General features: G+C 41.0%; 2 protein-coding genes across 2 annotated transcripts in view; one reads left to right on the top strand and one right to left on the bottom strand.

The window, feature by feature from the left end:
• WWOX (WW domain containing oxidoreductase) overlaps window positions 1-9,228 on the top strand; it is a 473,213-nt gene extending 463,985 nt beyond the window's left edge. The window contains exon 9 of the mRNA XM_015639852.2: window positions 8,025-9,228. Within this exon, the coding sequence (XP_015495338.1) occupies window positions 8,025-8,213 (189 nt within the window). The 3' untranslated portion in view covers window positions 8,214-9,228. The remainder of the gene's footprint in view (window positions 1-8,024) is intronic.
• A 43-nt stretch (window positions 9,229-9,271) lies between these two features.
• The window catches only part of MAF (MAF bZIP transcription factor), a 183,755-nt gene continuing 180,253 nt past the window's right edge, over window positions 9,272-12,773 (bottom strand). The window contains exon 3 of the mRNA XM_015639856.2: window positions 9,272-9,339. The gene's annotated coding sequence lies outside the window, so the exon portion shown is untranslated. The remainder of the gene's footprint in view (window positions 9,340-12,773) is intronic.

Below are 12,773 nucleotides of genomic sequence, written 5' to 3'. Positions count from 1 at the left end.
TGTGGCCAGCAAGCTGTGGTAGTATTTGTATTTGTGGTTGTGTTTGGATAGATGTGTGTCACAGGAGGTGAGCAGGACGCTCAGGTGTGAGCAGCCCCCAGCAGTGCTGAGGTGCCCTGGGACTGCCCAAGCTCTTTGCTGCTCACTGCACTGGCCAATGCTGGCACACAGGGCAAGCAATGGACTGCAGCATCATTTCTTCAACCTGATCTCACCCTTACCCTGTTCCTCTCTGAAATGAAAATCCATCATTTTCCTCCTTGGGAAAAATCCTCTAGATTTTTCCCAAATCTAGAAATGAGCGGAAGAATGCTGCATTGCTCCACTGCTCCATACCAGCCTGTAAGAAAAGACTGTAGACATTTGCATGCAGTGTTCAAAACTGCCATTTCAGTGGAGCAATGATGTCTTAAAAGTGTAAATCAGGTGTGAACTGGGGTTCAGTGAGCAGGAGAAAGAATTGCAGCACTGATGTGCCTGGAAATGTGGTGTTGATAAAGAGGCCTGTGAGGAGTGCTGCTGCTCCTGCCCTGAAATGCTGGTGGAGCAAGGTAAAGCCACGGCCTTCATTAGAGGTTTTAGAGCTTAAGGTAGTTCTCTGTCAGCCTTGAAACATTTTTCAGAAGCTGATTATGGACTTTAATAAGATTCTGGAAAAGAAAGAAACATGGTGCTGCCTGTGGGAAGCAGCTCCCTTCCAGGTGCTGTGGCAAAAGCATTTAAGTTGCACAGTCTGGTGTTGTCTTAAGCATTGTGTGGTTTTAGCTGAGATATCTGTGAGGGGCTGGCAGATACAATACCAGACCTATGGGAAATATGTGCCCTTCTGAAAGACAGCTGTGGAGCACGTGGGATATCTTGAGGCAGCTCAGATGTCCCAAGATCCATGTTAGGCAACTGAATCCCACCCCTGGTATGCCATGATGGCTCTGCCTAGCATATGCCAAGGGTGGGAGAGATGAATGCATGGGTCACCCTTTCAGGGGCTGTTTCCCTCTAAAGCATCCAATTTTTTAATTGAGTGAGTTTTTTAATAACTCACTATTGTTTTGGCTAGTAAGTGTTTTACCAAGTTCTCTGTGAGCTAGGCAAAAAAACTGGATGAGAGAGGGAAGACACTGGAACAGGACCAGGAGTAGCAGACAGCTTCAGAGGTTAAAGAATTCAGTTTATACAATAGAAAGAAAAAATAGGCATGATTTTAAAAGATAATTACATTTCTGTCAGCTACTTTGCCAACCTTGTTCTACATCTTCTACACATTTTAATAAAGGTTTATAATATAACACTTTATACTTACACAGTGCTTTTCCAAAGTAAGTGTGAAAGCACTCCATAAATCTGAATGACTCCTCACAACACCCCTGTGAGGTGGGTAAATAAAAGTACTCTCCCCATTTTATACCTGGGAAAAGTGAGGTACATGGAGCTGAAGTGACTTGTCCAGGCTCACTAGGGAAGGAAAAGCCAAAAAGAAGAAAACAACCCTGATTTGATGTTCTGTATTGTATTTTTTTTTTTCTCCTGTGGAATGCTTGCAGAAAATCTGTTTGATACCGGATGTTGGAGGTTGGAAATTTTCAAGTGCTATCATTGCTGTAATTGAGAACATACAGGGGGTTGCATAACACAAACAACATGGTGCATTATCAAAATACATTTATTACAATGGACACGATTTCTTTTGCAAAGTTAAAAACCCAGAATGTAAGTTAAATATAGCTGCATATACTGAATAGATGAAATAATCACTAGGTCTTAATGCCTCAGCAGTTGAAAACAAATCCTCTTTCGTGAGCTACTGCAGTTTCCTTACTCAAAGAACATAGCACACTTATCTCCTATAATGTATGTAAAGAATACTGTAAATGTGTAAGGGTCTTAATGACACTAAGAAAAGTTACAGCTTGAAACCAACTATGCTTTGCAAGTAGAGAAGCTGATGGAGTTTTGAGTCTTTGTAGTTGGGAATTAGTTGAAAAAGGAATACATCAGAGGGAAAAAAGCAGACCTTATAGATTTTGGTTTATCCGTTGTATTATCTTCTAAGAGATGCTTTGCTGGTTTAATTGTGGTGATGGGGGAAGGGGAGGTGGTTGAGAACCTCTGGTTTAGATGTGGCTCGATGAGAGCTTTGAAAAGACTGTAAATACAGTGTCAGTTCAGGTCACGTTCTCCTGCTGGCACTTGGGTGGAAATAGGACCTGAAGTCAACTGAGCCCAGTTTGGAGTTTAGATCATATTTGGCAGCTCCAAAGTTTGACTTTTTTAGCTGCAGATATGATTTCAGTTTCACGCTGTCCCAAAATAGCAAAGGCAGGTCTCAATTTCATGTTTCCTTGCTGAAAAAGCAATCAAGGAATCCTGTTTTCTTACAGGACTTTAATACCTACATATTCTGAGTGTTATTCATAAGATAACTCTGCATCTGGGATTCTCTGAGTAAGAGGACTGCAGCAGGAACTGAACAGTTCTCCTGTCATCTCACAGGCAAGACTAAAACTTGTTCACTACGATGCTGGAAAATCAACTGTTCCTCAAAGCTCTGAGTTCTCCCAGTAGGAAAAGAAGCAGAGTAATACTTGCCATTGAGAAGTGGCTCCCTCAGCTACAACTGGCCTCAGCCATGGGTGATATCACCAAACAGCTCTTAGGATTGCTCCTAAAAACACTTCAGACGCTGAGGAATCCTGGAGGTTGAATGAGGGTGTGAGGATTTTAGATGTGCTGGTGTTTTTCAAGAGTCATTGTGCTCCTCATTGTTCACAAGGACTTGGGCTTGATAAGAATAAGGAATAAGTGTAGTTTGAGAAAGCTCTGCACCACAGTCCCAGCTGGGAGGGTGTAGCAATATCAGAAGGAGACAAATAAATTCTGAGGGCAGTTTTCTTCCAGCTGTCTCCAGGCAGCACACACCCCACTGTGCCCACCCTGAGCATCAGCATCAGGGTCACAACAAGCAGTGGAGCAGATCCTCAGCCACTGCTCCAATTTGTGGAGCCCCCTGAGGAGGCAGCAAACCTGTTCTAATTCCCACCAGGTGGAGGTGAGGCTAGAGGAATGTAAAACTGCAGCTGCCACTTCAGGGTTTGTTCGGATAATATGGAACAGATCATTGTGGAAACAAATTCTGTATCATTTTCTTTGTTATTCCAAGGAGATTTTATATTTTACATCAAATCAGGAAGATGGCTGCTGCTGAAGCCAGCTGGTGAGAGTTTTTCCCTCTAACAGAATGAACTCTTCAGGGTGCTTATCAGAGGCACAGATCAAGTATGGGACACCCCATCGGTTTCATATCTGGAATATGATAATTCTACCTTGGTTGTTAGGTTAGGTCAGTGGTTGGACTCAGTGATCTTCCCCAACCTTAATGACTCTGTGATTCTACCTGACACTGCTGTGTAATGAGTTTTGTGGCTGTAAATGGTATGCTCACAGTGCCTTTGTGTGGGTCTGTCTGATATTTCTGGTATTTTACTGTTAGGGATGTGTTGGCTTTGTCTAATAGTCCTGATACGAATAACAGGAACAGCCTGAAGAGTTTTAAGGACTTGCCTTTTAATTCACTTGAGCTGCTTGCTGTGAATCTGGCCCTTGTCACAAAGACTCTCCTCTCATGTCATTTTGAATTCACCTCTTTCCACTGGCCATCTCTTACAATTCTCTGTGCTGAACTTAACCTCAGGCTACCAAGATAACTGGCCTTTATCCTTAATTTTTCATAAGAAAATAAGCTGATCCCATCTCCCTGGCAGACAATGTTGAGTGCTTGTGCTCTTAACAGAGTTTAGAGTGGATCCTATTCATTCATAGTTGATAAATATACAGATAAGTTATGGCTTTGTTTCTATTATTTATATGCTTGGAATGTAAACTTGCTTCAGAACAAAAGTCTAATTTTAGAAAATAAACATGCATTTGAAGGTAGACAAATCTAAAAACTAAACATTAACTGTGTAATATGTGTTCTTATCAGGAACATAAATGGTATCTCAGAATACTAACAGATGCATTATATATATTAATGAGGGTTTTACCATGTACTGTATCTCAAGAACCCCTTTTATTTTACTGTTAAGATATTCAATATTAATTTGCATTCAGTGCCATCAGTTACAAATCGACTGCTAGCAGTTATGAAATAAATGCCTATGAACTAGTAGCTACTTAGTATTTTCAACTCAACAAAGGATTTTAGAAGGATGGATAATTTAGATCTTTGAGCCTCAACTATAAATAAACAGCAACTGCTGTATAAATCCCACCCTGCTGCAGAGGAAGATTGTATTACAAAACTGACAAATGATTTGCGGAAGAGAATGATGAACCCTTATTACTAAGACACTCTTCAACTTAATCCAAAACAAGATTCCCGGGTAATTTTACGTGCACTGGAAAGATTGATAGCGTGCTGCTTGCCCAGCAGCTTTCAAATGTTTGACTGGATCGGAAATGGCATTGAGGCATGATTAAAGATTCAGTTGGGCTTCTCACAAATTCTTTATCCTGTGTATTCATGATTGCAACCCGCTGCCTTTGTTGCAGGTTAAAGAAGGCTGACCCCAGCTCTGGTGATTAGCACCCTGTACAACTGATGGACCTGTGGAAAAAAATGTCTAGGTTGCCTGATGCTTTTAGCATTGTTTATCAGCTGAAATTGTTGGGGGGGAGGCTTAATCACAATGGATCAGGGAGAGTCTGTGACAACTGACAAGCTCATTGTTTAAGACATTTTTTAACGAAGTTGTTAACATTAATTCTTTTATATAGTACTCTAATCTTCTTCAAATTATGTTCTGACATGGCACAAACCGCTTGGCATTGAAAGTCATTCAACAGTGATTAAAGTGCTCTTTTTATTGGTTTAAGAATGTTTCATCTTGTATCAGCAGTATGGAATTGTTTACTAATTAGATTCCCTAACATCCTCTGCTGTTGTATGCTGATGATATGTGAACAGGAAAGCTGATGAGCAAAAAATTAAAACTTGTTACTGAACTGTCATAAGGCCCAGAATATAAAGATGTCATTCAAAGGACTGTGTTCATAAGGGATAAATAATATTTGCTGAGAAACAGAGCAGTTTCTGGCTAGAAGTGCAGGCAGTTTGCACTTGTCTACCGCTCTGGCTCTTCACAGAGGTTTGTGGGATCGTAGATGCAAAGGAAGGATTTATGCCTTGGGGACCTTGCAATTATTGTGGCTTGTATGAGGCTTCTAGGCATCCCACTTTGGGCAGGAGGTTGGGCTGGAGACCTCTTGATGCCACTCCCAACCCAAAATGGGATTTGATTCCTGATGCTCACTCCTCTCTGTCCTCGGACAAGTCACTTAGGCAGATCCTCAGGTGTCTGAATGCAACCAGCTTACAAAGAAAATTAGGTTCTTAAATGGCTCTGAGAATCTGGGATTTACTTTCTGTTACCTAGTTTTGCTGTCTGAAGCATTCTCCTAGGCTTGATGAGTTCATGTTTTCCATGATTGTGAGATAATAAAGCTTTACCCTCTGTCAACGAAGGGATACATACGACTGCATTTCTCTTAAGTAATAAGAAAGGTACTTTTCTTTCAATGATAGAACCATTGAATTTTCTTCTTCCAAAACAGCCAACATGATTGAAACATTTAGAAAGAAGTAAGGATACACACAGCCAAAAAGCAAATGGCACGTTGCTTACATCCAGTTCTCAGCAAAACACTGGAGGCATCACAAGATAAAGTGCTTTGGGCTTCCAGCCACATAATCTTTTATCACTTAAAGTAAATATCCTATGCTCACACAGGGAAAACTATTCTCTTCTTCTGGAGTCTAGTTTGTGTCAATGCTCAAGGAATAAAGCACTGCTGTTGTGCTCTGGGACGTTTTTCTGCCTGCCGAGAATTTTGTTTAAACATCGTCAAATTTAACTCATTTGAAAAGATAAATTATTGTTTGGGTTGGATTTTAAACTGGCTCTGATAAACTTCCATTTTATGAATTAGCTGAATTCTGTTAGAGATAGCCTGAGTTTAGCTTGGCTGGACAACAGATGCTTTTCAGCAATAGCTTGAGGGCTCTCGCTCTGCATTGAGCAATTCAGTTTAATTTTACCTTTCTAATGAAAGTCCAGTTGAATTGCTTGCAGAAAACCAATAATACTCTTTAGGGGCTTTGAGACATTTTAAAGAGCTGAATACAGTGATCATACCTGTACCGTGGAGCTTCATAGATAGTTGAAATGAGCATAGAAATTTTATTGTTCTCTATTAATATTATTTTTAGTAGAACTCTCTTCCATTTCTGCTACCACCTTTAAGATACTTTCTCTTTTTTTAAAAAAGATACTGGTTTAATAAGAGGATTACTATGTATTACACTAACTTTAAAAATATTTTGGTCTGTTGATAAATATACGCCTTTCAAAATACTTAATACAGACAGTTTTGGTTTACCTTGTGATGGGACATCCTTTCTAAGCTGTGGAGTCATCATTATCAGTCTAATCCCATCTGCTGAGGAAAATGCATGTCTTGCAAACAAATATGCACTTCTTTGCTGCTACAAAGTTGAGATGCCTCAAATAAGGAGAACTGGGGCTTTTTAAACTGCTTCATGTCCTTGAAGGATGAGAATGCAAAGTAGAAGTCTTCTGCAGGTTGACCCCCCCAAGCAGCGCCCTGAGTTTCCTTGGTTGTGACAATGAAAAGCCAAAAAAAAAGGAGTAGAGGAAAATCACAAGAGATTGAAGCCTATTCTCTTTTCCCATTAAATTATCTTAATGCGGCAACAACTAATTTCTCTTCATTTACTTTTTCAATTGCACTTGGCAGCCTCTTTATTCTGATTCCTATCAGCTCGTAATTAGTTACCACAGAAAGGACTAAGATGTACATAAATAATCATAAGATGCCAGATAAACTCTATCGGTTTTAAATTAGTGTTGTGTTTTGCTAATGCGCTCTCACCTATTATTTTTAATTATAGTTTACAAAGCAAAATAGCTTCTTGCCCTCTCCCCAGCTGTTCTGGCACTGTGCTTTTATTCTGTGCCAGGGAATAGCCCATTGCCCATGCCAGGGTTCTTTCTTGCCCCAGCCCTGTGGCCTCCACTTGCAGGTTTTTGTTGGGACGATTCAGAGAAACCCATTTTTCCTGTTTGAACATAAGTTCACTTGGTATTTAAATTTACAAAAAAAAAAAAAAAAAGGGGAGAAAAGGGAAAGGGAAATGAAAAAGAGAAAGCAAGAAAAATTAAAAAATCCCTTCTGATCCACAAAACCCTCTGATCTATCCAGTCCATTTCTGAAAGCATTATAAGACATGAGAAATGGTTGTTACAGAACAAAACTCCTCTGGAAAGCCTCGTGTCTCTGCAGAGGCAGCCGTGTCTGCCTGCAGCAGTGACGACTGCCATGGCGAGGCTGTTGATCCAAGATCCATGGGCAGCTTTGGCACCAATCCCGACTGCACTTTACATGATAGGTCTTAATTGGAGTGCCCAGGTTAATTTTGCACAAGAGGTTTAAAAAACCCAAACAAACCAAATCCATCTATCAGGCTGTGTTGTGGGTCAGGGTGCCTGGGCATATGGTCAATGATTTCTGTGATGCAAAGGGAAGTTTTGAGGGGCTGCTTTTAAACCTGGCTCAACTGTTCTGGTGTCAAGCAGCACCTGGCCAGCTTCTGCCACCAACCCAGGTGCTCACCGAAAAGGGGCAAAACACCTGAGGATTAGGATTCTTTTTTCATTTTCTTTTGCTCTTAGAGGGAAGGAAAAGAAAAAAGTCCTTGTTTAAGTGGTTTGTAAATAAATGTCCAAGAGGCAGTGCCTTCAGCGGGGCTGCAGCCTTGTCACCAGGCAGGTTACCCTGCCAGCCACGCTGCTTCCAGCAGCACTTGCACAAGACACAGCTTCAAAGGGCTGTGGCTGAAAAACGATAATAATAAATGACAAAATATCTCTCTATGCATTTATATAGCTTTACTTATTTTTTCTCTCTTAATTTTCTTTTTTTTTTAATTTTTTTTTTTTTAATTGCAGCAACAAGGAGCTGCCACCACCGTGTACTGCGCCACGGCGCTGGAGCTGGAGGGCCTGGGCGGGATGTACTTCAACAACTGCTGCCGCTGCCTGCCCTCGCAGCAGGCACAGGGAGATGCCACAGCCACTGCCCTCTGGGAGCTGAGCGAGAGGCTGATCCAAGAACGAGTTGGCAGCCAGGCCAAATAGCAGGGAGCTCCTGGAAGGATCAAAACACACGAGTGTGTGCACGCTCGGAAACTGCCAACGCTGGAACCTGTCCAATCTTATCATCTAGAGGGTTTCCATGTACCTCAGATACAGATTAACCAGTGTTAAATGAAATAATAGCAGTCACAACATAGTGAAAAATGTTAAGTACTAATGGGAGGTGGGGAATACTGCGGGTTAAAGGGACAATGCGGCTTCCTGGGGCTTAGTTAGTCTCGGTTCTCTTTCTTTTGATTATAGCCTGTTCAAAGTGTAACCCAAGGAGGCATCTTTTTATTTTAGAAAAGCAATTCTGCAGATAATTTCTGTTGTCTTGATTAATGGGTAGGTACATAGCCCAATATGGGATTTCCTCCTTATTTTGATAATTACTGTCTGTTAGGCTTTAGGTATTGATTGGGAGATGGTAGTTGTGTTGATTCTTTTTCCCTACAAGGATTTTATTGGGTGTGGCAAATCAAAAGACTATTGAGGAAAGAAATCTTTTCTGCCCTTGACTGTTGGCTGCAAATAGATCTGCACTGTCTAGAAAAAGAAGGTGCAGGAAGACATCTGAACACTAATGGTAAAGTCACAGCTAATTAAATATTTCTGTTGTTTTTTGGTTTTTGTTTTTCTTACAAGTTTACAATAAAAGATATGTTGTAAACTATTCCCTAAGTACTGTTGAATTAGCAAAGATGATGATGTCTCCTTAAGAACACACAGAGTGTAATCAGGGGTTTAAATGGTATTTCCATCCATTTTTCGGTTCACAGTTTTAAGGAGTTTTTTTTCCTTGACAGTTCACAGTTTCTCAGTTTCTCCTGATACTGTATCCCATTCCAAATCTGTCATTTCTTTCCATTTAAATTCAATAAAACAACATGCTTGCTTGAATATTGTCACCTGAAGAGAAAGTTTGTCTCATTTCTGCAAATGTCTTAGTTCCATTTTTTTTTTAGAAAAAAAAACTTGAGGAAAAATAAAGAGCTTCTTGTTGATGCCAAGAAAACGCTGTTTTTTTCTTGTTTCTTTCTGAGTTCATTTTTTGTATTTTGTGCTTTGTAGCTGTCTTCATGCCAGAAGGTTGTTCTAAGCCATCCTCAGTCCAGCATCACATTTTCTGTAGATGGAATATAAACAAATAAATAGAAGGACACATTGTTAATAGAAGTTTATTTGAACCCCTTATTATTTAACAGTTATTGTTAACAGTCTGCCTTCCATGATTTTTCTTGTCTGCAATCATACTACATTGGATTAGTTGTTGAACAGGAGTTAAAGTCAAGGCTTCTACCCAAGTGCAACCTCAGCTGCTCCTTCCTTGTCTGCTTCCTTACCTGATGCCATGGTGTTTCCTAAAGCAGCAGTAAAGAATACATGGCCTTTTTAACCCCTGCTGTGCCACCTCTGTAGCAGCAGCTTCAGGAGACAGCAAATCCTGTCCACTCATCTTCCTCAACTCTGCACCCCCTCCCCAAGGGCAGCACATCCTGCATTGAAACGTGGTGGAATACAGAAATAAGAGGCATAAAAGAACAACATCTCTTTTCAGCCTTTTGCAGAGTCAAAAGTCCTTGTCTCCTAGAAGTTTTCTCCAGTCTGTGCTACACAGACCAGATGCTGGTGTAGTGCATTGTCTGAAAATTCATGGCCTGGGTTGAAGGCTTTGCAAGTTGAGGTGATGGTTACAGCCAAATTCCTTGTATTGTCCGGAGTTTAACTGGGGAGGAATTAATTCCTGTCACCTGTGCAACAGCCCTCACACATGCATTATTTTTCCCTTTCACAGCCAGGCAGAGTTGCTCTGGTCTGACACAGGCAGTGTATGAGCAGAGCTCTGTGCTGGAGCCTGGCATTGCTGGGTTCAGAAGAGGCACTAATTAAGTGCTGCCAGGAGCTCTGCACTCCCCTGAAGGCCTGGGCCTTCTGCTCCATTTAGGCAAACATTAATAACCTATAATGAACCCCCTGTCATTCCTTATTGCTGAAATATTGTTCACTTCTCTGAGAATTCAGTACTTAGGGATATTGCCTGCCTTTCTTCAAAGAATATCTGTGTTTTTCCTCAGTACCCCACTCTCTATTTCAGTGTTACAAGGAAAGAGCACTTTTAATGTTAGCATGGTTTTGGTTTTGCACAAATATGAGGTAAGCCAATCCCTAACTTTGCTGAGTTGTTTGGGTTCCTCTGGTTCTCATTTCTGGTTATTATTTATTGACACCAGTGTGCTGCCCTGTCTAGAATTCCACTGTCATAATTTTCTCCATTGCAGATAAAATTACTTGCTCCCTGTTTCCTTCTTTCTTGCTTTTTATTTCACTCAGTCATTCTCCATTTCTCTTTTTTCCTCTCCTTCAGTTTTTCTCTCTCCATTTTCCTTCCTCCACCCCCGTTCTCCTCTTTGTCTCTCACTCTCCTGTGTTGAGATAACCAGTATAAAAAAAAAGCTTATTTCAAATTAAAAAAAAAGAGATCAAGCTGTAGAGCCCTCACTGCTATTAGAAACACTTGTGAAAATAATTTTTCTTGCAATCTCAGTTTGATTTCAGCAGAGGAGGGATGTGCAGGGAACATTAAAAAAGGAAAAGCAATTGAAAAGAAACAGACTTCAACCCCTCCATTTTAATATCCTAGATGTGCCTAAGTCATTGGCTTTCAAATATATTTTGGTGTAAAATTTGGCACATTTACAGCCAGTCAGATTTATTTATTTGACTGGCTTACATTTTTCCAGTTGATTTACCTGAGGCAATGTCTGTGTGAATTACTCCACAATGCACTGACTCCAGTGTTCATTAAAGGTAGTTAAGTGATCCTGTGTCTAATATTAAAGCAAACCCCATTAACCTTAACTAGTATCATATCAGCAAAACAAAAAGAACTGAATAAAGCAAAATAGATCTGGTATTTATAGTTCTTGGAAAAGATCCAGCAAATTCACATCAAGCTCCTAATAGTCCTAATAAGCACTTGCTAGTTATGGAGAAGGAGGAGGCTGGGTTAGGGCTGTGTGTGATGCAGGGCTCAGGCCCCACAGGGCTTTGGGGAGGTGCTGGCAGCAGAGCATTTCCCACCCACACACTGCAAGGGCGTTGTCTGACCCTTTCCTCCCTGCCTTCCTTCCAAAGTCAACATTTCCCATTTGAATGGTGATTTTTTGACCCTGTATTGGTGCCCTGTGTCTTCAGGTGCGTGTAGGTGAGAGAGCAAACTCCCTTGCTGGGACTGAGGGGCCAGAAGCTTTTAGGGGAATGGAGGTGCCTTTTCAATCAGTGTCACTTCCACTGCTGTCCCTTGTTCTGCCCAGACAGTCACTGACTGCTGGGACCTCTTCTTGCTCAATCAGGTACAGGTGAACCAGCAGAAACCCATGCCAGATCTTGACTTCTTTTGTTTTTCCTTCCTGCCTTTTCTTTTGGCATCTGGGAGACAAATCCCATATATTCTCAGACCAGGTAGGGCTTTTCATTAGAGAAGTCTTTCCAGCAACACTGCAATAATTTGACTTATATCAAGGTTGAATAACTCCTTGTCAGGTGTTAAGCTCGTGACCTTTCAAGCCAAACACACTTATACTAACCAGTTTACCATTGGAATGATCAATATCTTGTAAGTGAGAAAGTCTAGACAGATCTTATTTTGTCCTTTGGTATCACTTGTGGCTTTGGAATTGATCATTATATGTGGCTGGGGAAAAATTGCCTATACATTTCATGCTCTGTATTTATCTTGACAAGGTTCTCTAGGATTATATTTTCATAATCTGAATGGCAGTGGAACAGCTGCTCAGACTGTGCAAGCCCTTCTTATCAGGCTGAATTTAAGCTACGGTAATTACTCTTTCTCCTTATGTATTTCTTTTTTAAACAAGCATGTACTATACATTAAAATGTATGGTTGGGGCAGCAGGGGGCATGCTGAGAAGCTTGGAAAATGCTGCTAAAGTGTATTTCCTTCCTCAGAGTGGCTGATATGGGTTTGTATTTTATTCTAAATATAAGCCCATGTCTTAAGTGAGTGGGCTCTGAAGCACAGTCCCAGCCTACAGAGGGAAAATGTTGTTTTATTAACGAATCTTAGATTCCCTGAGACTGGAGGCAGCTTAGGAAAGCTAGAATATCCAATAGTAATACCCAGTAGGAAAAGCAGGACTGACTGAAGCCTTCAAGTGGTCCCTTTGCAAAGAGAGTCCTTGGTGGAAAGCAAGCCCAGGGCAGCAGCTGAGCCATCTCCAGGGCCACAGGGACCTGCACAGGTGATGCTGGGCTTGGGAGGTCCCTTGGGAGGGACATGGCAATGGAAGCACTGAAATGCAGCAGACACATTTGATAGTGCCCTGTACTGTGGGATGGAGGAAATGGGAAAATAGGTATTTTGGAGAGAAAGAATGTGCTGCTTTTCTCTTGAGTTTTTTGGTTTTTGTTTTTTTTTTCCCTACACTACTAATGGTGTTATTTACTAGATGCCTTTTCTGGGCTGTGCTTTTTCTTCTCTCCCCCACCCCTGTTGTGTTTGCAGAGTACTTTCCAAGGGGTGTTTTGTGAATTAGCTTC

Source organism: Parus major, chromosome 11, assembly GCF_001522545.3.
Source record: "Parus major isolate Abel chromosome 11, Parus_major1.1, whole genome shotgun sequence".
Lineage (NCBI taxonomy): Eukaryota > Metazoa > Chordata > Aves > Passeriformes > Paridae > Parus > Parus major.
This window is presented reverse-complemented; position numbering and strand designations above follow the sequence as displayed.